General features: G+C 41.7%; 1 protein-coding gene across 1 annotated transcript; it reads left to right on the top strand.

Moving 5' to 3' along the window:
- Positions 1–443: 443 nt before the first annotated feature.
- On the top strand, positions 444–22,339 carry LOC128635659 (biogenesis of lysosome-related organelles complex 1 subunit 3-like). Its single transcript, XM_053688750.1, has 2 exons — positions 444–853; positions 20,365–22,339. The coding sequence occupies exons 1-2, from the start codon at positions 695–697 to the stop codon at positions 20,926–20,928; spliced, it is 723 nt and encodes a 240-aa protein (XP_053544725.1). The 5' UTR covers positions 444–694; the 3' UTR covers positions 20,929–22,339.
- The last annotated feature ends 5,161 nt before the right edge of the window (positions 22,340–27,500 follow it).

Below are 27,500 nucleotides of genomic sequence, written 5' to 3'. Positions count from 1 at the left end.
TATACTATCATTAAATTAATTAAATAAAATACCTACAATTACCTACAATTAACCTAACACTACACTATCAATACCTTAATTAAATACAATACCTACAAATAACTACAATGAAATAAACTAACTAAAGTACAAAAAAATAAAAAAGAACTAAGTTACAAAAAATAAAAAAATATTTACAAACATAAGAAAAATATTACAACAATTTTAAACTAATTACACCTACTCTAAGCCCCCTAATAAAATAACAAAGAGCCCCAAAATAAAAAATGCCCTACCCTATTCTAAATTACTAAAGTTCAAAGCTCTTTTACCTTACCAGCCCTGAACAGGGCCCTTTGCGGGGCATGCCCCAAGAAGTTCAGCTCTTTTGCCTGTAAAAAAAAAACATACAATACCCCCCCCCCCCAACATTACAACCCACCACCCACATACCCCTAATCTAACCCAAACCCCCCTTAAATAAACCTAACACTAAGCCCCTGAAGATCTTCCTACCTTGTCTTCACCTCACCAGGTATCACCGATCGGTCCTGGCTCCAAAATCTTCATCCAACCCAAGCGGGGGCTGGCGATCCATCATCCGGTGGCTGAAGAGGTCCAGAAGAGGCTCCAAAGTCTTCATCCTATCCGGGAAGAAGAGTAGATCCGGACCGGCAACCATCTTGATCCAAGCAGCATCTTCTATCTTCATCCGATGAGGACCGGCTCCATCCTGAAGACCTCCACCGCGGACCCATCTTCATCCGGCGACGTCCAACTGAAGAATGACGGTTCCTTTAAGGGACGTCATCCAAGATGGCGTCCCTCGAAGTCTGATTGGCTGATAGGATTCTATCAGCCAATCGGAATTAAGGTAGGAATATTCTGATTGGCTGATGGAATCAGCCAATCAGAATCAAGTTCAATCCGATTGGCTGATCCAATCAGCCAATCAGATTGAGCTCGCATTCTATTGGCTGTTCCGATCAGCCAATAGAATGCGAGCTCAATCTGATTGGATCAGCCAATAGAATGCGAGCTCAATCTGATTGGATCAGCCAATCGGTTTTTTTCAGCTCAAACAGCCCCATTGTTTCCTATGGGGGAATCGTGCACGAGCACGTTTTTTAGGCTGGCCGCGTCCGTAAGCAACTCTGGTATCGAGAGTTGAAGCTGCGTTAAATATGCTATACGCTCCTTTTTTGGAGCCTAACGCAGCCTTTATGTGGACTCTCAATACCAGAGTTATTTTTATGGTGCGGCCAGAAAAAAGCCAGCGTTAGCTACGCAGGTCGTTACAGACAAAACTCTAAATCTAGCCGTAAGCTTGCACTAAGGAACAAAACCTATTCTAGGCTAGAAGGTCCTTCTGGTTCTTATTTACCTATACAATCTATGTTACTACAGCTGGATAAAGAGTCTGCTTTAAAAGAAATGTTATATGATACAGTTGACAAATTAGTAACCATGTATTATACTGAACTTCCAATAGTACCGTTTGATTTATTACATTTACAATAGTATTTAATCATTTATGCATTTTATTTAGGAGCCAAAGAATGATTTATATATTCTTGAAGCTGTATCCAAAAAGGGGCAAAAATCATTTTAAGAGCCATGGTTCCCTGATTTATATGATTTGTAACACCCTGTATTAAGAATGTACATGAATATTAAATTAACTGCCATGAATGGTTTGATAAGTTTTGTTTATTGCTGGTACATATTTCATATAGGTGGCAAGAGTCCACGAGTTGGGATATACAGTCCTACCAGGAGGAGGCAAAGTTTCCCAAACCTCAAAGCCTATAAATACCCCACCCACCTCACTCATACCTCAGTTTAAATGTTGCCTCCTTTGGAGGTGGTTAAAGTATGATGTGCTTGATTTCTTCTATGAAAGGTGCTTCTAAGCATATTGAAGCTCAGTTCCCCTGAGAGTACAGTGCTTGTCAGAGTGAAGGGAGTATCGCCTGATGTCACCATGTTTATACCTCTGGAAAATCTTAGGGCTCGCTGTAAATTCGGTCGCAGGGATTCATCTTCTGCCTCCCTTTACAGATCGTTATACTCCTATTCCATTACCTCTGCTGATCTGTTTCAGTACTGGTTTGACTGTCTGCTTTCAGTGGGCGAGTGTTTGCATTTCAGGGGTAAGTATTACTTTTTTATGAACACTCTTAAAGGGACACTGAACCCTCTTAAAGAGCATGACATTTTAAGCAACTTTCTAATTTACTCGTATTATGAAATTTTCTTTATTCTCTTGGTATCTTTATTTGAAATGTAAGTTTAGATGCAGGTCCATTTTTGGTGAACAACCTGGGTTGTCTTTGCTGATTGGTGGATAAATTCACCCACCGATAAAGTGCTTTCCAGAGTTCTGAACCAAAAAACTTATGCCTTATTTTTCAAATAAAGATAGCAAGAAAAGTTGCTGCTCTGTCTGAATCGCGAAAGAAAACATTTGGGTTCAGTGTCCCTTTAAGCTAATATTGGGCACTTATGTTTTCAGTTTGTATAAATCTTTATATGTAGCCCAGGGACAGGCATTATTCTCCTATATGTTTTTAATGGTTTGTTTTACCATTTATTTATTTTTTAATGCATGCTCTTTTTTTCATATGTTATGTTTGTTAGAGGTTTTAAGTAAATTGAGCTAACTTCTGCCCTAAATTTGAGCTTAGAAGTTTGAGCATTAAATTTCTTTCCTTCTCAGACGCATGGGGTTGTCCCGCTCATTAGCGCCCGCCGTGTTGCGTCATTTTACATTATTGAGGACATCACTAGTTGCGCGTTTTTTTGCGGCAAATTTTCTTGGTGCTGGCTTTATGTACTTCAAATTCTCTGAAGTGCTCTATAAATTTGTGTTTTTTATACATTTATTTATTTAGCAAACTTTTCCATTCCTCAAAGGTTTTTAGCTAAAGGAGATTATTTATAATATTAGTTTTTTGTCATAATGGAACATCTTGCTTCTGTCCCTGAAGTAATCATAAGACCTGAGTCTGTTGAACATCTTTCTGCCAAAGCTGTGTGTTTTTGTTTTTTAAACATCTGAAGTAGCTTCTTCAGCTCATTTATGTAACTCGTGTGATGTCAATGATGAGGATTCCTCTGATTCTGAGGCTCCTTCATCTGATACAGGACCAGATAATTCTTTATTTCTCCAACATAGGTGTGTCCGGTCCACGGCGTCATCCTTACTTGTGGGATATTCTCTTCCCCAACAGGAAATGGCAAAGAGCCCAGCAAAGCTGGTCACATGATCCCTCCTAGGCTCCGCCTACCCCAGTCATTCTCTTTGCCGTTGTACAGGCAACATCTCCACGGAGATGGCTTAGAGTTTTTTAGTGTTTAACTGTAGTTTTTCATTATTCAATCAAGAGTTTGTTATTTTCAAATAGTGCTGGTACGTACTATTTACTCAGAAACAGAAAAGAGATGAAGAATTCTGTTTGTATGAGGAAAATGATTTTAGCAACCGTAACTAAAATCCATGGCTGTTCCACACAGGACTGTTGAGAGCAATTAACTTCAGTTGGGGGAACAGTGTGCAGTCTCTTACTGCTTGAGGTATGACACATTCTAACAAGACGATGTAATGCTGGAAGCTGTCATTTTCCCTATGGGATCCGGTAAGCCATGTTTATTACGATTGTAAATAAGGGCTTCACAAGGGCTTATTTAAACTGTAGACTTTTTCTGGGCTAAATCGATTGATTATTAACACATATTTAGCCTTGAGGAATCATTTTATCTGGGTATTTTGATATAATAATATCGGCAGGCACTGTTTTAGACACCTTATTCTTTAGGGGCTTTCCCAAAGCATAGGCAGAGTCTCATTTTCGCGCCGGTGTTGCGCACTTGTTTTTGAGAGGCATGGCATGCAGTCGCATGTGAGAGGAGCTCTGATACTTATAAAAGACTTCTGAAGGCGTCATTTGGTATCGTATTCCCCTTTGGGTTTGGTTGGGTCTCAGCAAAGCAGATACCAGGGACTGTAAAGGGGTTTAAAGCTTAAAACGGCTCCGGTTCCGTTATTTTAAGGGTTAAAGCTTCCAAATTTGGTGTGCAATATTTTCAAAGCTTTAAGACGCTGTGGTAAAAATTTGGTGAATTTTGAACAATTCCTTCATGTTTTTTCGCATTTGCAGTAATAAAGTGTGTTCAGTTTAAAATTTAAAGTGACAGTAACGGTTTTATTTTAAAACGTTTTTTGTACTTTCTGATCAAGTTTATGCCTGTTTAACATGTCTGAACTACCAGATAGACTGTGTTCTGAATGTGGGGAAGCCAGAATTCCTATTCATTTAAATAAATGTGATTTATGTGATAAGATGCCCAAGATGATTCCTCAAGTGAGGGGAGTAAGCATGGTACTGCATCATTCCCTCCTTCGTCTACACGAGTCTTGCCCACTCAGGAGGCCCCTAGTACATCTAGCGCGCCAATACTCCTTACTATGCAACAATTAACGGCTGTAATGGATAATTCTGTCAAAAACATTTTAGCCAAAATGAACCCTTGTCAGCGTAAGCGTGGCTGCTCTGTTTTAGTTACTGAAGAGCATGACGACGCTGATATTAATATCTCTGAAGGGCCCCTAACCCAATCTGAGGGGGCCAGGGAGGTTTTGTCTGAGGGAGAAATTACTGATTTAGGGAACATTTCTCAGCAGGCTGAATCTGATGTGATTACATTTAAATTTAAATTGGAACATCTCCGCATTTTGCTTAAGGAGGTATTATCCACTCTGGATGATTGTGAAAATTTAGTCATCCCAGAGAAACTATGTAAAATGGACAAGTTCCTAGAGGTGCCGGGGCTCCCAGAAGCTTTTCCTATACCCAAGCGGGTGGCGGACATTGTTAATAAAGAATGGGAAAGGCCCGGTATTCCTTTCGTCCCTCCCCCCATATTTAAAAAATTGTTTCCTATGGTCGACCCCAGAAAGGACTTATGGCAGTCAGTCCCCAAGGTCGAGGGAGCGGTTTCTACTTTAAACAAACGCACCACTATTCCCATAGAGGATAGTTGTGCTTTCAAAGATCCTATGGATAAAAAATTAGAAGGTTTGCTTAAAAAGATGTTTGTTCAGCAGGGTTACCTTCTACAACCCATTTCATGCATTGTCCCTGTCACTACTGCCGCATATTTCTGGTTTGATGAACTGCTTAAGGTGCTCGATAGTGACTCTCCTCCTTATGAGGAGATTATGGACAGAATCAATGCTCTCAAATTGGCTAATTCTTTCACTCTAGACGCCTCTTTGTAATTGGCTAAGTTAGCGGCTAAGAACTCTGGGTTTGCTATTGTGGCGCGCAGAGCGCTTTGGTTGAAATCTTGGTCGGCTGATGCGTCTTCCAAGAACAAGCTACTAAACATTCCTTTCAAGGGGAAAACGTTGTTTGGTCCTGACTTGAAAGAGATTATCTCTGATATCACTGGGGGTAAGGGCCACGCCCTTCCTCAGGATCGGCCTTTCAAGGCAAAAAATAGACCTAATTTTCGTCCCTTTCGTAAAAACGGACCAGCCCAAGGTGCTACGTCCTCTAAGCAAGAGGGTAATACTTCTCAGGCCAAGCCAGCTTGGAGACCAATGCAAGGCTGGAACAAGGGAAAGCAGGCCAAGAAACCTGCCACTGCTACCAAAACAGCATGAAATATTGGCCCCCGATCCGGGACCGGATCTGGTGGGGGGCAGACTCTCTCTCTTCGCTCAGGCTTGGGCAAGAGATGTTCTGGATCCTTGGGCGCTAGAAATAGTCTCCCAGGGTTATCTTCTGGAATTCAAGGGACTTCCCCCAAGGGGGAGGTTCCACAGGTCGCAGTTGTCTTCAGACCACATAAAAGGACAGGCGTTCTTACATTGTGTAGAAGACCTGTTAAAAATGGGAGTGATTCATCCTGTTCCATTAAGAGAACAAGGGATGGGGTTCTACTCCAATCTGTTCATAGTTCCCAAAAAAGAGGGAACGTTCAGACCAATCCTAGATCTCAAGATCTTAAACAAATTTCTCAAGGTCCCATCGTTCAAGATGGAAACCATTCGAACTATCCTTCCTTCCATCCAGGAAGGTCAATTCATGACCACGGTGGATTTAAAGGATGCGTATCTACATATTCCTATCCACAAGGAACATCATCGGTTCCTAAGGTTTGCATTCCTGGACAAACATTACCAGTTCGTGGCGCTTCCTTTCGGATTAGCCACTGCTCCAAGGATTTTCACAAAGGTACTAGGGTCCCTTCTAGCGGTGCTAAGACCAAGGGGCATTGCAGTAGTACCTTACCTGGACGACATTCTGATTCAAGCGTCGTCCCTTCCTCAAGCAAAGGCTCACACGGACATTGTCCTGGCCTTTCTCAGATCTCACGGCTGGAAAGTGAACGTGGAAAAAAGTTCTCTATCCCCGTCAACAAGGGTTCCCTTCTTGGGGACAATTATAGACTCCTTAGAAATGAGGATCTTTCTAACAGAGGCCAGAAAAACAAAGCTTCTGGACTCTTGTCGGATACTTCATTCCGTTCCTCTTCCTTCCATAGCTCAGTGCATGGAAGTGATCGGGTTGATGGTGGCGGCGATGGACATAGTTCCTTTTGCGCGCATTCATCTAAGACCATTACAACTGTGCATGCTCAGTCAGTGGAATGGGGACTATACAGACTTGTCTCCGAAGATACAAGTAAATCGGAGGACCAGAGACTCACTCCGTTGGTGGCTGTCCCTGGACAATCTGTCTCAAGGGATGATGTTCCACAGACCAGAGTGGGTCATTGTCACGACCGACGCCAGTCTGATAGGCTGGGGCGCGGTCTGGGGATCCCTGAAAGCTCAGGGTCTTTGGTCTCGGGAAGAATCTCTTCTACCGATAAATATTCTGGAACTGAGAGCGATATTCAATGCTCTCCAGGCCTGGCCCCAGCTTGCGAGGACCAGGTTCATACGGTTTCAATCAGACAACATGACGACTGTTGCGTACATCAACCATCAGGGGGGAACAAGGAGTTCCCTAGCGATGGAAGAAGTAACCAAAATTATTCTTTGGGCGGAGTCTCACTCCTGCCACCTGTCTGCTATCCACATCCCAGGAGTGGAAAATTGGGAAGCGGATTTTCTGAGTCGGCAGACATTGCATCCGGGGGAGTGGGAACTCCATCCGGAAATCTTTGCCCAAGTCACTCACCTGTGGGGCATTCCAGACATGGATCTGATGGCCTCTCGTCAGAACTTCAAAGTTCCTTGCTACGGGGCCAGATCCAGGGATCCCAAGGCGGCTCTAGTGGATGCACTAGTAGCACCTTGGACCTTCAAACTAGCTTATGTGTTCCCGCCATTTCCTCTCATCCCCAGGCTGATAGCCAGGATCAAGCAGGAGCGGGCGTCGGTGATCTTGATAGCTCCTGCGTGGCCACGCAGGACTTGGTATGCAGATCTGGTGAATATGTCATCGGCTCCACCTTGGAAGCTACCTTTGAGACGAGACCTTCTTGTTCAGGGTCCGTTCGAACATCCGAATCTGGTTTCACTCCAGCTGACTGCTTGGAGATTGAACGCTTGATTTTATCGAAGCGAGGATTCTCAGATTCTGTTATCGATACTCTTGTTCAGGCCAGAAAGCCTGTGACTAGAAAGATTTACCACAAAATTTGGAAAAAATATATCTGTTGGTGTGAATCTAAAGGATTCCCTTGGGACAAGGTTAAGATTCCTAGGATTCTATCCTTCCTTCAAGAAGGATTGGAAAAAGGATTATCTGCAAGTTCCCTGAAGGGACAGATTTCTGCCTTGTCGGTATTACTTCACAAAAAGCTGGCAGCTGTGCCAGATGTTCAAGCCTTTGTTCAGGCTCTGGTTAGAATCAAGCCTGTTTACAAACCTTTGACTCCTCCTTGGAGTCTCAATTTAGTTCTTTCAGTTCTTCAGGGGGTTCCATTTGAACCCTTACATTCCGTTGATATTAAGTTATTATCTTGGAAAGTTTTGTTTTTAGTTGCGATTTCTTCTGCTAGAAGAGTCTCAGAATTATCTGCTCTGCAGTGTTCTCCTCCTTATCTGGTGTTCCATGCAGATAAGGTGGTTTTACGTACTAAACCTGGTTTTCTTCCAAAAGTTGTTTCTAACAAAAACATTAACCAGGAGATTATCGTACCTTCTCTGTGTCCAAAACCAGTTTCAAAGAAGGAACGTTTGTTGCACAATTTGGATGTTGTTCGCGCTCTAAAATTCTATTTAGATGCTACAAAGGATTTTAGACAAACATCTTCCTTGTTTGTTGTTTATTCAGGTAAAAGGAGAGGTCAAAAAAGCAACTTCTACCTCTCTCTCTTTTTGGATTAAAAGCATCATCAGATTGGCTTACGAGACTGCCGGACGGCAGCCTCCCGAAAGAATCACAGCTCATTCCACTAGGGCTGTGGCTTCCACATGGGCCTTCAAGAACGAGGCTTCTGTTGATCAGATATGTAGGGCAGCGACTTGGTCTTCACTGCACACTTTTACCAAATTTTACAAGTTTGATACTTTTGCTTCTTCTGAGGCTATTTTTGGGAGAAAGGTTTTGCAAGCCGTGGTGCCTTCCATTTAGGTGACCTGATTTGCTCCCTCCCTTCATCCGTGTCCTAAAGCTTTGGTATTGGTTCCCACAAGTAAGGATGACGCCGTGGACCGGACACACCTATGTTGGAGAAAACAGAATTTATGTTTACCTGATAAATTTCTTTCTCCAACGGTGTGTCCGGTCCACGGCCCGCCCTGGTTTTTTTAATCAGGTCTGATATTTTATTTTCTTTAACTACAGTCACCACGGTACCATATGGTTTCTCCTATGCAAATATTCCTCCTTAACGTCGGTCGAATGACTGGGGTAGGCGGAGCCTAGGAGGGATCATGTGACCAGCTTTGCTGGGCTCTTTGCCATTTCCTGTTGGGGAAGAGAATATCCCACAAGTAAGGATGACGCCGTGGACCGGACACACCGTTGGAGAAAGAAATTTATCAGGTAAACATAAATTCTGTTTTTAAGTTGAGCATGTTCGTTCTTTTTTTTAAAAGAAGTCTTAGTCACTTTAGGGATTGAAGAAATTAAACTTTCTGAAGATAAACCCTGTAACCGTCTAAATTCAGTATTTAAAGGGACAGTACGCTGTAAAATTGTTTTTCCATAAATGTATTTTAAATGACTTGTTATACCAACTGCAGAGTATAAAATATTTGAGAAATTGCTTTTTCGGGTTTATTTGTGTATATGAAGTAGCTGGTTTTGTGCTTTGAAACCACAGCCTATTACAATGGGTTGAGCTTCAGGTAATATCAGATCTCATTATGTTATCACTTTTATGTGCACAGAATAGCTTCCTTATCTTATATTTGTCTGGAACACCAAAGCTCAATACATAGAGAGAACAATGGAAAATTATAATTTTATTACTTAACTATCCTGCACCCCACTGAGGGTGTAATCTCTTCTGCTGGCTGTGTTTACTTAGGCTTGTCAATAGCGTATACGCCAGTATCAAAACTTTCAGTATAGGTTGGGAAACCGCAAGCTAAATCAGCTATTTCAAATGCTGAAATATGAGTAAAGGAGCTACTTGCAACCAATGTAATACACTCTAGCAGGTAAAAAGGATCATTGGGAATAATTTAAAGGGGAGAAAGTTTTTGGGTGAACTGTCCCTTTAAGACTATGGTCAATCTCCCTGAGATTTGTCCTGTTCCTAATTCTGTTTCAAATATAATCTCTAAAGAATGGTCTGAACCAGGTACCTCCTTCTTAACCTTTCTTCAAGGTTTAAAAAATTGTATAATTTACTTACTATTAGTCGTTATGGGAAACTATCCCCAAAGTTGATGGGGCTATTCTCTAGCTAAACATACAGAAAGGGTTACATACTGGTTATGTCCTTAGGCCAGCCATATCTATTTCTAATGTAGCTTTCACCCTCTGCTAAAAGTTTTTTCTAACATGTCTCTCATCTAGAACTAATGGGGGTGATTGTCCCAGTTACTTTTTAGGAACAAGGAAAGGGTTTTTTACTCCAATCTCTTTATTGTTCCAAAGGAAGAAAACTTTTAGGCCAGTTTTGGACCTGAAAACTCTAAACAGATTTGTGAGAATTCCAACTTTAACATTGAAACTATAAGGGCTATTCTGCCTTTTTGTTCAGCAAGGTCACTTTATGTCCACAATAGACTTGCAGGATGCTTACCTTCACATCCGTTATCACCTCAATCAATTTCTGAGGTTCTCTTTTCTAGAAAAGCATTTCCAGTTCGTTGCTCTTCCTTTTGGCCTAGCAACAGCACCAAGAATATTTCTCCAACATAGGTGTGTCCGGTCCACGGCGTCATCCTTACTTGTGGGATATTCTCTTCCCCAACAGGAAATGGCAAAGAGCCCAGCAAAGCTGGTCACATGATCCCTCCTAGGCTCCGCCTACCCCAGTCATTCTCTTTGCCGTTGTACAGGCAACATCTCCACGGAGATGGCTTAGAGTTTTTTAGTGTTTAACTGTAGTTTTTATTATTCAATCAAGAGTTTGTTATTTTAAAATAGTGCTGGTATGTACTATTTACTCAGAAACAGAAAAGAGATGAAGATTTCTGTTTGTATGAGGAAAATGATTTTAGCACCGTAACTAAAATCCATGGCTGTTCCACACAGGACTGTTGAGAGCAATTAACTTCAGTTGGGGGAACAGTGTGCAGTCTCTTGCTGCTTGAGGTATGACACATTCTAACAAGACGATGTAATGCTGGAAGCTGTCATTTTTCCCTATGGGATCCGGTAAGCCATGTTTATTACGATGGTAAATAAGGGCTTCACAAGGGCTTATTAAGATTGTAGACTTTTCTGGGCTAAATCGATTCAGTTTTAAAACATATTTAGCTTTGAGGAATCATTTTATCTGGGTTTTATTGATATTATAATATCGGCAGGCACTGTATTAGACACCTTATTTCTCTGGGGCTTTCCCAAAGCATAAGCAGAGCCTCATTTTCGCGCCGGTGTGGCGCACTTGTTTTTGAGAGGCATGGCATGCAGTCGCATGTGAGAGGAGCTCTGATACTTAGAAAGACTTTCTGAAGGCGTCATTTGGTATCGTATTCCCCTTTGGGCTTGGTTGGGTCTCAGCAAAGCAGATACCAGGGACTGTAAAGGGGTTAAAGTGTTAAAACGGCTCCGGTTCCGTTATTTTAAGGGTTAAAGCTTCCAAATTTGGTGTGCAATACTTTTAAGGCTTTAAGACACTGTGGTGAAAATTTGGTGAATTTTGTACAATTCCTTCATGTTTTTTCGCAATTGCAGTAATAAAGTGTGTTCAGTTTAAAATTTAAAGTGACAGTAACGGTTTTATTTTAAAACGTTTTTTGTACTTTATTATCAAGTTTATGCCTGTTTAACATGTCTGAACTACCAGATAGACTGTGTTCTGAATGTGGGGAAGCCAGAATTCCTGTTCATTTAAATAAATGTGATTTATGTGATAATGACAATGATGCCCAAGATGATTCCTCAAGTGAGGGGAGTAAGCATGGTACTGCATCATTCCCTCCTTCGTCTACACGAGTCTTGCCCACTCAGGAGGCCCCTAGTATATCTAGCGCGCCAATACTGCTTACTATGCAACAATTAACGGCTGTAATGGATAATTCTGTCAAAAACATTTTAGCCAAAATGAACCCTTGTCAGCGTAAGCGTGGCTGCTCTGTTTTAGTTACTGAAGAGCATGACGACGCTGATATTAATATCTCTGAAGGGCCCCTAACCCAATCTGAGGGGGCCAGGGAGGTTTTGTCTGAGGGAGAAATTACTGATTCAGGGAACATTTCTCAACAGGCTGAACCTGATGTAATTGCATTTAAATTTAAGTTGGAACATCTCCGCATTCTGCTTAAGGAGGTATTATCCACTCTGGATGATTGTGAAAAGTTGGTCATCCCAGAGAAACTATGTAAAATGGACAAGTTCCTAGAGGTGCCGGAGCTCCCAGAAGCTTTTCCTATACCCAAGCGGGTGGCGGACATTGTTAATAAAGAATGGGAAAGGCCCGGTATTCCTTTCGTCCCTCCCCCCATATTTAAAAAATTGTTTCCTATGGTCGACCCCAGAAAGGACTTATGGCAGACAGTCCCCAAGGTCGAGGGAGCGGTTTCTACTTTAAACAAACGCACCACTATACCCATAGAGGATAGTTGCGCTTTCAAAGATCCTATGGATAAAAAATTAGAAGGTTTGCTTAAAAAGATGTTTGTTCAGCAGGGTTACCTTCTACAACCAATTTCATGCATTGTCCCTGTCACTACAGCCGCATGTTTCTGGTTTGATGAACTGATAAAGGCGCTCGATAGTGATTCTCCTCCTTATGAGGAGATTATGGACAGAATCAATGCTCTCAAATTGGCTAATTCTTTCACCCTAGACGCCACTTTGCAATTGGCTAGGTTAGCGGCTAAGAATTCTGGGTTTGCTATTGTGGCGCGCAGAGCGCTTTGGTTGAAATCTTGGTCGGCTGACGCGTCTTCCAAGAACAAGCTACTAAACATTCCTTTCAAGGGGAAAACGCTGTTTGGCCCTGACTTGAAAGAGATTATCTCGGATATCACTGGGGGTAAGGGCCACGCCCTTCCTCAGGATCGGCCTTTCAAGGCGAAAAATAGACCCAATTTTCGTCCCTTTCGTAAAAACGGACCCGCCCAAAGTGCTACGTCCTCTAAGCAAGAGGGTAATACTTCTCAAGCCAAGCCAGCTTGGAGACCAATGCAAGGCTGGAACAAGGGAAAGCAGGCCAAGAAGCCTGCCACTGCTACCAAGACAGCATGAAATATTGGCCCCCGATCCGGGACCGGATCTGGTGGGGGGCAGACTCTCTCTCTTCGCTCAGGCTTGGGCAAGAGATGTTCTGGATCCCTGGGCGCTAGAAATAGTCTCCCAGGGTTATCTTCTGGAATTCAAGGGACTTCCCCCAAGGGGGAGGTTCCACAGGTCTCAGTTGTCTTCAGACCACATAAAAAGACAGGCGTTCTTACATTGTGTAGAAGACCTGTTAAAAATGGGAGTGATTCATCCTGTTCCACTAAGAGAACAAGGGTTGGGGTTCTACTCCAATCTGTTCATAGTTCCCAAAAAAGAGGGAACGTTCAGACCAATCTTAGATCTCAAGATCTTAAACAAGTTTCTCAAGGTTCCATCTTTCAAGATGGAAACCATTCGAACTATTCTTCCTTCCATCCAGGAGGGTCAATTCATGACCACGGTGGATTTAAAGGATGCGTATCTACATATTCCTATCCACAAGGAACATCATCGGTTCCTAAGGTTTGCATTCCTGGACAAACATTACCAGTTCGTGGCGCTTCCTTTCGGATTAGCCACTGCTCCAAGGATTTTCACAAAGGTACTAGGCTCCCTTCTAGCGGTGCTAAGACCAAGGGGCATTGCAGTAGTACCTTACCTGGACGACATTCTGATTCAAGCGTCGTCCCTTCCTCAAGCAAAGGCTCACACGGACATTGTCCTGGCCTTTCTCAGATCTCACGGCTGGAAAGTGAACGTGGAAAAGAGTTCTCTATCCCCGTCAACAAGGGTTCCCTTCTTGGGAACAATTATAGACTCTTTAGAAATGAGGATCTTTCTAACAGAGGCCAGAAAAACAAAACTTCTAGACTCTTGTCGGATACTTCATTCCGTTCCTCTTCCTTCCGTAGCTCAGTGCATGGAAGTGATCGGGTTGATGGTAGCGGCGATGGACATAGTTCCTTTTGCGCGCATTCATCTAAGACCATTACAACTGTGCATGCTCAGGCAGTGGAATGGGGACTATACAGACTTGTCTCCGAAGATACAAGTAGATCAGAGGACCAGAGACTCACTCCGTTGGTGGCTGTCCCTGGACAATCTGTCTCAAGGGATGACGTTCCGCAGACCAGAGTGGGTCATTGTCACGACCGACGCCAGTCTGATGGGCTGGGGCGCGGTCTGGGGATCCCTGAAAGCTCAGGGTCTTTGGTCTCGGGAAGAATCTCTTCTTCCGATAAATATTCTGGAACTGAGAGCGATATTCAATGCTCTCAAGGCCTGGCCTCGGCTAGCGAGGACCAAGTTCATACGGTTTCAATCAGACAACATGACAACTGTTGCGTACATCAACCATCAGGGGGGAACAAGGAGTTCCCTAGCGATGGAAGAAGTGACCAAAATCATTCTATGGGCGGAGTCTCACTCCTGCCACCTGTCCGCTATCCACATCCCAGGAGTGGAAAATTGGGAAGCGGATTTTCTGAGTCGTCAGACATTGCATCCGGGGGAGTGGGAACTCCATCCGGAAATCTTTGCCCAAGTCACTCACCTGTGGGGCATTCCAGACATGGATCTGATGGCCTCTCGTCAGAACTTCAAAGTTCCTTGCTACGGGGCCAGATCCAGGGATCCCAAGGCGGCTCTAGTGGATGCACTAGTAGCACCTTGGACCTTCAAACTAGCTTATGTGTTCCCGCCATTTCCTCTCATCCCCAGGCTGGTAGCCAGGATCAATCAGGAGAGGGCGTCGGTGATCTTGATAGCTCCTGCGTGGCCACGCAGGACTTGGTATGCAGATCTGGTGAATATGTCATCGGCTCCACCTTGGAAGCTACCTTTGAGACGAGACCTTCTTGTTCAGGGTCCGTTCGAACATCCGAATCTGGTTTCACTCCAGCTGACTGCTTGGAGATTGAACGCTTGATTTTATCGAAGCGAGGATTCTCAGATTCTGTTATCGATACTCTTGTTCAGGCCAGAAAGCCTGTAACTAGAAAGATTTACCACAAAATTTGGAAAAAATATATCTGTTGGTGTGAATCTAAAGGATTCCCTTGGGACAAGGTTAAGATTCCTAGGATTCTATCCTTCCTTCAAGAAGGATTGGAAAAAGGATTATCTGCTAGTTCCCTGAAGGGACAGATTTCTGCCTTGTCGGTATTACTTCACAAAAAGCTGGCAGCTGTGCCAGATGTTCAAGCCTTTGTTCAGGCTCTGGTCAGAATCAAGCCTGTTTACAAACCTTTGACTCCTCCTTGGAGTCTCAATTTAGTTCTTTCAGTTCTTCAGGGGGTTCCGTTTGAACCCTTACATTCCGTTGATATTAAGTTATTATCTTGGAAAGTTTTGTTTTTAGTTGCGATTTCTTCTGCTAGAAGAGTCTCAGAATTATCTGCTCTGCAGTGTTCTCCTCCTTATCTGGTGTTCCATGCAGATAAGGTGGTTTTACGTACTAAACCTGGTTTTCTTCCAAAAGTTGTTTCTAACAAAAACATTAACCAGGAGATTATCGTACCTTCTCTGTGTCCAAAACCAGTTTCAAAGAAGGAACGTTTGTTGCACAATTTGGATGTTGTTCGCGCTCTAAAATTCTATTTAGATGCTACAAAGGATTTTAGACAAACATCTTCCTTGTTTGTTGTTTATTCAGGTAAAAGGAGAGGTCAAAAAGCAACTTCTACCTCTCTCTCTTTTTGGATTAAAAGCATCATCAGATTGGCTTACGAGACTGCCGGACGGCAGCCTCCCGAAAGAATCACAGCTCATTCCACTAGGGCTGTGGCTTCCACATGGGCCTTCAAGAACGAGGCTTCTGTTGATCAGATATGTAGGGCAGCGACTTGGTCTTCACTGCACACTTTTACCAAATTTTACAAGTTTGATACTTTTGCTTCTTCTGAGGCTATTTTTGGGAGAAAGGTTTTGCAAGCCGTGGTGCCTTCCATTTAGGTGACCTGATTTGCTCCCTCCCTTCATCCGTGTCCTAAAGCTTTGGTATTGGTTCCCACAAGTAAGGATGACGCCGTGGACCGGACACACCTATGTTGGAGAAAACAGAATTTATGTTTACCTGATAAATTTCTTTCTCCAACGGTGTGTCCGGTCCACGGCCCGCCCTGGTTTTTTAATCAGGTCTGATAATTTATTTTCTTTAACTACAGTCACCACGGTACCATATGGTTTCTCCTATGCAAATATTCCTCCTTAACGTCGGTCGAATGACTGGGGTAGGCGGAGCCTAGGAGGGATCATGTGACCAGCTTTGCTGGGCTCTTTGCCATTTCCTGTTGGGGAAGAGAATATCCCACAAGTAAGGATGACGCCGTGGACCGGACACACCGTTGGAGAAAGAAATTTATCAGGTAAACATAAATTCTGTTTTTCAAAGGTTCTCTGTGTCCTTCTATGTGTAATTAGAACGCAGGGTATTGCACTATTTCCTTATTTGGACGATATCTTGGTACTAGCTCAATCTCTGTTTAGCAGAATCTTACTCAAATCTACATTTGTTGTATCTTTGAAATCATGGTTGCAGGAACAATTTATCAAAGCGTTTAATTCTTCAGATAAAGGTCACTTATTTGGGTTTCCAAATAGACTCAGTGTCCATTACTCTTTCCCTGACAGAAAAGAGACAAATTAAATTGGTTTCCGCTTGTCTAAACCTTCCGTCTCTATCATGCCCTTCAGTGGCTATGTGCATGGAGGTTCTAGGCCTAATGATTGCGGCATTGGACACGATCCCTTTTATTCGTTTTCATATAAGGCCTCTTCAACTTTGCATGCTGCGCCAATGAGGGTGAAATAAGATTGCTCAGTATTAAAAGGGCTGATCAAACCTAGTGTCTGTGGCGCTAAATTAAGCTTAATATGAAAGACAATATAGCTGATATTAAAGGCAAATATATATATAAAAACTAATGATGGATTAGATATATGTAGAAAATTAATGGCATTTAATATAAGTGGTTCAAAGATTAAAAGTGCATATAGTCACAATTCATAAAAACACAATTCAAAAGAGCATACAAACAATCAAACTAATCACAATGGTATCCGCTTAAAAACAGTGTATTACACAAATAAACATTGCAGATGTAGAGTTTCATCTGATGTGGAAAGAGAAAGTATTTTCAGAGAATCTTGTTTATCAAAAAAATATTTCCTGTGAAAGAAAAGACGAGATCCTTGTCAAAAGCGAAGAAAGTGGCACCTTTATTTATAAACATTGTTCCGCTTTTGACAAGGATCTGTCTTTTTTCTTTCACAGGAAATAGTCTTTCTGTTTTCACATCAGCTGAAACTCTGCATCTGCAACGTTTATATGGGTATTACACTGTTTTTAAGCTGATACCATTGGGATTAGTTTGTTTGTATGCTCTTATGAATTGTTTTTTGTGAATTGTGACTCTATGCACTTTTAATCTTTGAACCACTTATTTTTAAATGTCATGAATGTTCTACATATATCTAATCCATCATTAGTTGAGATATATATATATATAACACTATATTGTCTTTCATATTAAGCTTAATTTAGCACCATAGACACTAGGTTTGATCAGCCGTTTTAGGACTGAGCAATCTTATTTCACCCCTAGCTGTTTCATTAGTGATTTGGAGGGAGCCCTTTAATCTGTTGGCTTTATAAAAGACATTTGGGAGTGCACCTCATACACTCCCATTTTTAACTATGCTGCGCCAATGATGCAAGGACTATACTCCAATATCACAACTGATATTCTTAGATCTCAACTCACGATTTTCTCTGACTCAGTGGTTCAACTTCCACTCAATTCTTAAAAGGGCTTCCTTTGTTCGTCCTACCTGGTCTGTGATCACAACAGATCCAATTCTTACAGGCTAGGAAGCAGTCTGGGGGTCTCTGACTACACAGGAGTCTGGAATGTTCGGGAAACAACAAGGCTCCTGATAAATATCTTAGAACTATGTGCTCTTTAGGCTTGACCTCTATTGAAGAACGAACCTTATCTTCGTTTTCAGACAAACAATATCACAACTGGGGCATATGTCAATCATCAAGGAGGAACTTGAAGTTCCTTAGCCATGATGAAACTATCTCAGATACTTTCTTGGGTGGAAACAAATGCCTGTGTCATCACTCCAATTCACATCCCATGTGTGGATAACTGGGAGGCAGATTATCTCAGTCACCAGTCTCTACATCTGGGATAGTGGTCTTTTCACCACAATGTATTCTTTCAAATTGTTTAAATATGGAGTCTTCCAGAAATAGACCTGATGACCTCTCGTTTGAACAAGAGGCTTCCCAAGGTACCTGACAAGGTCCATGGATCCCCAGACAGAGATGACGGATGATTTTGCAGTCCCTTTGTCATTCCATTATGCTTACATTTTTCCTCCTCTAGATCTACTGCCCAGAGTGATTTTCCAAAATCAAAATAAAACAATCATCTGTAATACTGATAGCTTCTGCGTGACCTCTCAAGATTTGGTATGCAGATCTAGTTTGAATGTCCAGATGCCCGCCATGGCATCTTCCTTAAGACCAGACCTGGCATCTTCCTTAAGACCAGACCTTCTGTTACAAAGGTCCCTTCTTCCATCCAGATCTGAAATCTCTGAACTTAAAGTTGTGGAGATTGAACGCCTAGTTCTTAGTTACAGAGGTTTTTCCGATTTAGCGTTTAATACCATGATTCAGGCAAGAAAACCTGTCTCAAGGATAATCTATTACAAGGTTTGGAAAACTTATATTTCTTGGTTTTCCACCCATAATTATTCTTGGCATTCTTTTAGAATTCTTAGACTTCTTCAATTTTTTCAAGATGGTTTAGTTAAAGGTTTGTCTGCCAGTTCCTTGAAAGGACAAATATCTGCTCTTTCTGTGATGTTTTACAGAAAAATGTCTTATCTTCCAGACATTCATTGTTTTGTTCAGGCTTTATCTAGAATGAAGCCTGTTATTAAATCTAGTTCTCCTCCATGGAGTCTTAACCATGTGTTAAAGATTTTACAGGCTTCTCCTTTTGAGCCTATGCATTCTTTCTTGGAAAGTATTATTTATTTTGGCTATCTCTTCTGCTGGAAGAGTTTCTGAATTGGCTGCTCTCTCTTGTGAGTCTCCTTATCTGATTTTCCATCAAGATAAAGCAGTTTTGCAGACTACATTAAAATGTTTGCCTAAGGTTGTTATCTATAACAACATTCACAGGAAAATGATTGTCCCTTCCTTGTGTCCTAATACTAAGAAGTATACTGCAAGGACTTTACGTTCTTTGGATATTGTTAGAGCTTTAAAATTTTATGTTGATGCTACTAAAGATTTCAGAAAGACTACTAGTCTGTTTGTTCTCCTTTCTGGTTCCAAGAAAGGTCAGAAAGCTTCTGCTATTTCTTAAGCCTCTTAGTTAAAACTTCTAAATCACAAAGCTTATTTGGAGACGGGCCAGTCTCCACCTTAGAGAATTTCAGCTCATTCTACTAGATCAGTTGCCACATCTTGGGTTTCCAAGAATGAAGCTTCAGTTAAAGGGACACTCAATCAAAATTAAACTTTCATTATTCAGATAGAGCATGCAATTTTAAACAACTTTCCAATTTACTTCCATTAACAAAATCTGCACAGTATTTTTATATTTAAACTTTTTGAGTCACCAGCTCCTACTGAGCATGCGCAAGAATAAGTGTTTATGCATTTGTGATTAGCTGATGGCTGTCACATGGTACGTGTATGCATTTGTGAATGGCTGTTGTCTGTCGCATGGTACGTGTATGCATTTGTGATTGGCTGTTGGCTGTCACATGGTACAGGGGGAGTGGAAAAAGACATAACTTAAAATTGTAGGAAACAAAATATACTACTCATTTGAAGTTCAGACTAAGTGCTATTGCATTGTCTTGTTATCTTGCATTTGTTTATTATGCAAATCTACTGTTGACTGGTCCTTTAATCCAATTTCTAAAACAGCCACTTGGTCTTCTTTGCATACTTTTACACATTTTTACCATAGTGATGTTTTTGCCTCTTCAGAAGCAGCATTTGGTAGAAAGGTTCTTCAGGCAGTTATCACTATTTGATACGGGTGCCTATATTTTTTTGAGGTTTTTTTATCTTAAAAGACTTTATTTCTCAGTGAAAAAAGCTGTATTTTATCTCTCCCTTTTGTATTGTTACTCGTGGACTCTCGCCACCTAAATGAAAGAAAACATAATTTATCTGATACATTTTTTTCATGGTGTTGAGAGTCCACCAGGCCCCACCTTTTTTCAGGTAATTTTTGTTTAATTGCACTTTTTTTTTTTTTCCTGTTCCTCTTTTTTTTGGCTTTTTTTACTCCTTTTAACACCTCTTGGCTATATGATAAACTGAGGTATGAGTGAGGTGGGTGGGGTATTTATAGTCTTTGATGTTTGGGAAACTGCCTCCTCCTGGTAGGAATGTATATCCCATCAATTACAAGCTTGTGGACTCTCGCCACCATGAAATAAATTTATTTTTCAGTTAAGTTCTTGCATAAATTATGTTTTTAAGGACCTTATTGTGTGTGTAGAATATTAACTCTAATATTTGTTTCTGTTGCATTTTGGGAAGTGTGACAAGAAAATGTCTTCTCAAGGTTTCCAAACTGTTGTGAAAGGGGAAGCTTCTGAGACAGATGATGAAGAGGAATTGTATGTGTCCTCTGTTCCATCAAGTTCATTTTCTAGCCTGTGTGGTGTGAAAGTCCAAGGAGAAGCATCGGAGACAGATGATGATGAGGACCCTGCTGAGAAGATAAAGCCACCACCTCGTACTATACCCAAGGACCTCCCACCTCTGGTGGTCATGAGAGACATTGGTGAAGATTCTCCAGTTGGATTAGAAGAGAAGCCTACAGTTAATATTAGGCAACAAGGTCGCTACAGTTCACTGCTGCAGCAGAAACTTCTAGAGAGCAATGCCCGACTCTATCATGATGTCAACAACGCCATCAGACAAGTTTATCACACGGCTACCAGTGAAATACGGACCTTGACCAGTCAGCTCAGCAACTCCCAAACTGGCATCATCAATGCATCTCACAGTATCAGGCTCGCTCTTGAGGACTTGAAAGGGGTTTTGGAAAAGATTGACATTATTACTACCTGCAATTTGCTTCCAGATATTCAGATTTAAAGGGATATGAAACCCAAAATGTTATTTTGTGATTCAGACAGAGCATACAATTTAAACAAGTTTCCAATTACTTCTATTCTAAAATGTGCCTCGTTTCCATGATATCCTGTGTTAAAGGGACAGTCAACACCAGAATTTGTCTGTTATATTAATATACCTTTTACCTCGGTTATTACCTTGTATCTAAGCCTCTGCAGAGTGCCCCTTATCTCAGTTATATTAATATACATTTTACCTCTGTGATTGCCTTGTATCTAAGCCTCTGCAGACTGCTCCTTACCTCAGTTATATTAATATACTTTTTACTTCTGTGATTACCCTGTATCTAACCCTCTGCAGATTGCTCCTTATCTCAGTTATATTAATATACCTTTTACCTCTGTGATTACCTTGTGTCTAACCCTCTGCAGACTGCTCCTTATCTCAGTTATATTAATATACTTTTTACCTCTGTGATTACCCTGTATCTAAGCCTCTGCAGACTGCTCCTTATCTCAGTTATATTAATATACTTTTTACCTCTGTGATTACCCTGTATCTAAACCTCTGCAGACTGCCCCTTTATCTCAGTTATATTAATATACTTTTTACCTCTGTGATTGCCTTGTATCTAAGCCTCTGCAGACTGACCCTTATCTCAGTTATATTAATGTTTTACCTCTGTGATTATCTTGTATCTAAGCCTCTGCAAGTTCTTTTGACAGACTTGCATTTTAGCCAATCAGTGCTGACTCCCTAGGTAACTCCACGTGCGTGAGCACAATGTTACCTATATGGCACACATGAAATAACACCCTCTAGTTGAGAAACTGTCAAAATGCATTCAGATAACAGGCGGCCTTCAAGCTCTAAGACATTAGCATATGAACCTCCTAGGTTTAGCTTTCAACTAAGAATACCAAGAGAACAAAGCAAAATATGGTGATAAAAGTAAATGGGGAGCGTTGTTTAAAATGACTGCCCTATCTGAATCATGAAAGTTTTTTTGGACTTGACTGTCCCTTTTAAAGGGATACCTAAGTAGTTGTCTGGAGCACTAAATGGCAGGAAGTAGTGCTGCCATCTACTACTCTTGCATATGGATACCATTCTTGTAACACTGCTGCCTTATAGTGATCCAGACACGTGCACACTCCTGAGCTTTTTTTCTTCAAATACAAGAGAATGAAGATTATTTGATAACGGAAACATTTTGGGTTTCATGTCCCTTTAAGTTCCCCAGTACCACATAGGGGAGAGCGCAACAAATTTGGATAAAATGTAGAAGCCTGCTAATAATTTAGGACATGTTTGTTTTCAGGGTGCCTGGGGGGTACGTGTGGTTAGAACAGAGCCAGACATGTTTGTTTTCAGGGTGCCTGGGGGGTACGTGTGGTTAGAACAGAGCCAGACATGTTTGTTTTCAGGGTGCCTGGGGGGGGTACGTGTGGTTAGAACAGAGCCAGACATGTTTGTTTTCAGGGTGCCTGGGGGGTACGTGTGGTTAGAACAGAGCCAGACATGTTTGTTTTCAGGGTGCCTGGGGGGTACGTGTGGTTAGAACAGATCCAGACATGTTTATTTTCAGGGTGCCTGGGGGGTACGTGTGGTTATTACAGAGCCATACATGTTTGTTTTCAGGGTGCCTGGGGGGTACGTGTGGTTAGAACAGAGCCAGACATGTTTGTTTTCAGGGTGCCTGGGGGGTACGTGTGGTTAGAACAGAGCCAGACATGTTTGTTTTCAGGGTGCCTGGGGGCTACGTGTGGTTAGAACAGAGCCAGACATGTTTGTTTTCAGGGTGCCTGGGGGCTACGTGTGGTTAGAACAGAGCCAGACATGTTTGTTTTCAGGGTGCCTGGGGGGTACGTGTGGTTAGAACAGAGCCAGACATGTTTGTTTTCAGGGTGCCTGGGGGGTACGTGTGGTTAGAACAGAGCCAGACATGTTTGTTTTCAGGGTGCCTGGGGGGTACGTGTGGTTAGAACAGAGCCAGACATGTTTGTTTTCAGGGTGCCTGGGGGGTACGTGTGGTTAGAACAGAGCCAGACATGTTTGTTTTCAGGGTGCCTGGGGGGTACGTGTGGTTAGAACAGAGCCAGACATGTTTGTTTTCAGGGTGCCTGGGGGGTACGTGTGGTTAGAACAGAGCCAGACATGTTTGTTTTCAGGGTGCCTGGGGGGTACGTGTGGTTAGAACAGAGCCAGACATGTTTGTTTTCAGGGTGCCTGGGGGCTACGTGTGGTTAGAACAGAGCCAGACATGTTTGTTTTCAGGGTGCCTGGGGGTTACGTGTGGTTAGAACAGAGCCAGACATGTTTGTTTTCAGGGTGCCTGGGGGGTACGTGTGGTTAGAACAGAGCCAGACATGTTTGTTTTCAGGGTGCCTGGGGGGTACGTGTGGTTAGAACAGAGCCAGACATGTTTGTTTTCAGGGTTCCTGGGGGTTACGTGTGGTTAGAACAGAGCCAGACATGTTTGTTTTCAGGGTGCCTGGGGGGTACGTGTGGTTAGAACAGAGCCAGACATGTTTGTTTTCAGGGTGCCTGGGGGGTACGTGTGGTTATTACACATCTGTTTGTCAGTGGTTTAATCCCCCTACAATTGTGACCACTCTGAGAAAGAAACTTCCTATGAATAAACTTGTGAAATCCGCGATTTTTATTTCAGGCAATAGCTGGCTTGAATTTAATGTAAAATGTTAAAAGAGCAAGATTTATGGCGTATTTACATGTTGGAAAGTTTATAGTTTTGCTTTACTTTTTTTATTCAGGCAATTAAAGCCAGTTTTGCAATATTCTACTTTGTCTTATTGGTGTTAAGCTTCCCAACAACCGTCCTCATGGGACAACCACTCAAACTATTCCGAACTAGAATGTTGTTTGTGTTCTGTATCGGCTTGAGACATTTATTATTATTAGGTATTTGTAGAGCGCCAACAGATTCCGCAGCGCTGTAAACATAGTCGGTGTACAGGTTAGCTTTTGTAGGGGTCAAGTGGGTAGAGGGCCCTGCCGAGAGATTCACTGTTGTAGTCGGCTCTTATGAAGCGATCTGTAAACAGCTGGGCCCATAGGCTTACAATCTAAGGGGTTCAAGGGCAAAGCAATGGCGTTAGGGAAGGTTAGTGTTGGTTGTATGCATCCCTGAATAGTAGAGTTTTTAGGGAGTGCTTGAAGCTGTTAAAACTAGGGGAGAGTCTTGTGGAGCAAGGCAGGGAGTTCCACAAGATGGGGGCCATTCTGGAGAAGTCCTGTAAACGGGAATGTGAGGAAGTAACAAGAGAGGAGGAGATCCTGAGCTGATCGAAGGGGACGGGAGGGAGAGTATCTAGAGACAAGTTCTGATATGTAGGGGGGAGCAGTGCAGTTCAGAGCTTTATATGTCAGGGTGAGTATTTTATGTTTAATCCTAGAGGCAAGAAGAAGCCAGTGAAGGGATTGGCAGAGAGGTGCAGAAGATGAAGAGCTATGTGTAAGGAAGATGAGCCTGGCAGAGGCATTCATAATGGATTGTAAAGGAGTTATATCACATGTAGGAGCCGCCCATGATATTGAGGTGCCACATCCCCAGACTAATGTGTTATTTATGTGTGTGTGTATATATGTGTGTGTGTATATATATATATATATATATATATATATATATATATATATATATATATATATATATATATATATATATATATATATATATACACAAAACAGGGAAGGGAACTGCACTCTCATACCATGACCCTGCAACATGCTCAGCCCTGGGTGCCACTGGCACTCACAGGAAGCTGTGCTGTCCCCAGAGTCACGGCCAGTTAACCCCAGACAGGTCTGGGTGCAAGAACCATAGGGAAAATTACAAAACAAATTAATACAACACACAGAGAAAACCCAGCACTCACTTACAAGCTCTTTTATATATATATATATATATTATATATACAGGTATACCCCGCTCATACAGCGGGTTAGGGACCGGAGCCCTGCTGTAAAGTGAAAACCGCCTTAAAGTGAAACAAGGCAGTTTTAGCTTTCTTTCCACTTGCCAGTGTGTTTAAAAACATGTTTGAACTAACATATATTAGGGGTGCAATAGGGCTAAGTTTAGTTTAACACTAGCACAGCACAGAATTCTATAAATACTGTACTTGTAAAATAGTGACAATCACTGTAGTACAATTTGCCAAACTATAGCACTGAGACACAGATTGCACTGTAATGCTGTAAACAGAGTGAACTGCGCATAACAAAATGGTGCCATTCACTTTTCTCGCAAACTCACAATGATTACAGCACTATTTCATAATCCTTGGAGGCTGAACTTCAGCACCACAAAGCGCCGTATTAGCGAATCGCTGTAAAGTGAAGCACTGTAAAGTGAGGTATACCTGTGTGTCTGTCTATATGTATATATATATAATTTTTGTGCTCATAAGTTTACATACCCTGGCAGAATTTATGATTTCTTGGCCATTTTTCAGAGAATATGAATTATAACACAAACTTTTCTTTCACTCATGGTTAGTGTTTGGCTGAAGCCATTTATTATCAATCAACTGTGTTTACTCTTTTTAAATCATAATGAGAACAGAAACTACCCAAATGATCCTGATCAAAAGTTTACATACCCTGGTAATTTTGGCCTGATAACATGCACAGAAGTTGACACAAAGGGGTTTGAATGGCTATTAAAGGTAACCATCCTCACCTGTGATCTGTTTGCTTGTAATTAGTGTGTGTGTATAAAAGGTCAATGAGTTTCTCGACTCCTGACAGACCCTTGCATCTTTCATCCAGTGCTGCACTGACGATTCATGGGGAAAGCAAAAGAATTGTCAAAGGATCTGCGGGAAAAGGTAGTTGAACTGTATAAAACAGGAAAGGGATATAAAAAGATATCCAAGGAATTGAGAATGCAAATCAGCAGTGTTCAAACTCTAATAAAGAAGTGTAAAATGAGGGGTTCTGTTGAAACCAAACCACGGACAGGTAGACCAACTAAAATTTCAGCCACAACTGCCAGGAAAATTGTTCGGGATGCAATGACAAACCCACAAATAACTTCAGGGGAAATACAGGACATGTGGTGTGGCTGTTTCAAGATGCACAATAAGGAGGCACTTGAAGAAAGATGGGCTGCATGGTCGAGTCGCTAGAAGAAAGCCATTACTACGCAAATGCCACAAAGTATCCTGCTTACAATACGCCAAACAGCACAGAGACAAGCCTCAAACCTTCTGGCACAAAGTCATTTGCAGTGATGAGACCAAAATTGAGCTTTTTGACCACAACCATAAACGTTACATTTGGAGAGGAGTCAACAAGGCCTATGATGAAAGGTACACCATTCCTACTGTGAAACACGGAGGTGGATCTCTGATGTTTTGGGGATGTGTGAGCTACAAAGGCACAGGAAGTTTGGTCAGAATGGATGGCAAGATGAATGCAGTATCTTATCAAACAGAACCCCTCATTTTCCACTTCTTGATTAGAGTTTGAACACTGCTGATTTGCATTCTCAGTTCCTTGGATATCTTTTTATATCCCTTTCCTGTTTTATACAGTTCAACTACCTTTTTCCCAAAGATCCTTTGACAATTCTTTTTCTTTCCCCATGACTCAGAATCCAGAAACGTCAGTGCAGCACTGGATGAAAGATGCAAGGGTCTGTCAGGAGTCGAGAAACTCATTGACCTTTTATACACACACACACTAATTACAAGCAAACAGATCACAGGTGAGGATGGTTACCTTTAATAGCCATTCAAACCCGTTTGTGCCAACTTGTGTGCATGTTATCAGGCCAAAATCACCAGGGTATGTAAACTTTTGATCAGGGTCATTTGGGTAGTTTTGGGTATATATGTGTGTAAAAATGAGTTTGTAGACTAATCCAAAAAAAAGAGCCTTGTTTAAAATTCACTGTGATGTTTGGGTTTTATCAAGCAGTGTATATATATTATCCAGCAACTGCTAATGAAGTGATTATGCACAAAATCTCAAAGACAAGACATAAAAAGAGAGAGCTCCAAAAATGTGCCTTGTAAAATGTATTAATACTTTAATGTACAATGTAGTTTTTAGAGCAACAAATTCAATAGCAATATACCAACATGCTAAAGTGCCATCTAGTGGGCAATAAAAAGAATACAGCTAGCAAATAGTAATAGTTGTAATTAGTTCATCAAAGGGACAATATACTCAAAATTAAAAGGACATTTTATTCCAGATTTAAAAAGATAGATAATCCCTTTTTATTACCCATTCCCCAGTTTTGCATAACTAACACTGTTATATTAAAGTTAATGTAAATTTTGATGCAAAAGTGCCCGGTTTTTAAAAATTTGATTAAAAACAGGGGCACTTTAATTCATCAAAATTTACATTTCACTTGTTGTGAAAAAATACTTACCTTTTAATCTTGACAGCCGCTCCAGCTTCCTCCGCCCGTCGCAAAGCGTCTTCCTGGGTCTAAAATAAGGTATCCGACTTCCTCCAATCACAGCGTTGAATCGGACACTGATTCCCCCGGGGGGGGAGCCGTAATTGGAGAAGGACCCATCCATCATTTCTGACATCAGAAATGGCTTGCGACGACC

The sequence above is a fragment of the Bombina bombina genome, chromosome 7 (genome assembly GCF_027579735.1).
Source record: "Bombina bombina isolate aBomBom1 chromosome 7, aBomBom1.pri, whole genome shotgun sequence".
Taxonomy (NCBI): domain Eukaryota; kingdom Metazoa; phylum Chordata; class Amphibia; order Anura; family Bombinatoridae; genus Bombina; species Bombina bombina.
The sequence above is the reverse complement of the archived record's forward strand: the minus strand, read 5'-3'. Positions and strand labels throughout refer to the sequence as shown.

What these genes read in the sequence shown, in the direction of transcription:
- LOC128635659 (XM_053688750.1), top strand. Translation starts at nt 695, where the DNA reads ATGAGGACCGGCTCCATCCTGAAGACCTCCACCGCGGACCCATCTTCA. An exon ending in ATCAGCCAATCGGAATTAAG is followed by an intron (nt 854 to 20,364) that starts GTAGGAATATTC and finishes CATTTTGGGAAG; the next exon opens with TGTGACAAGAAAATGTCTTC.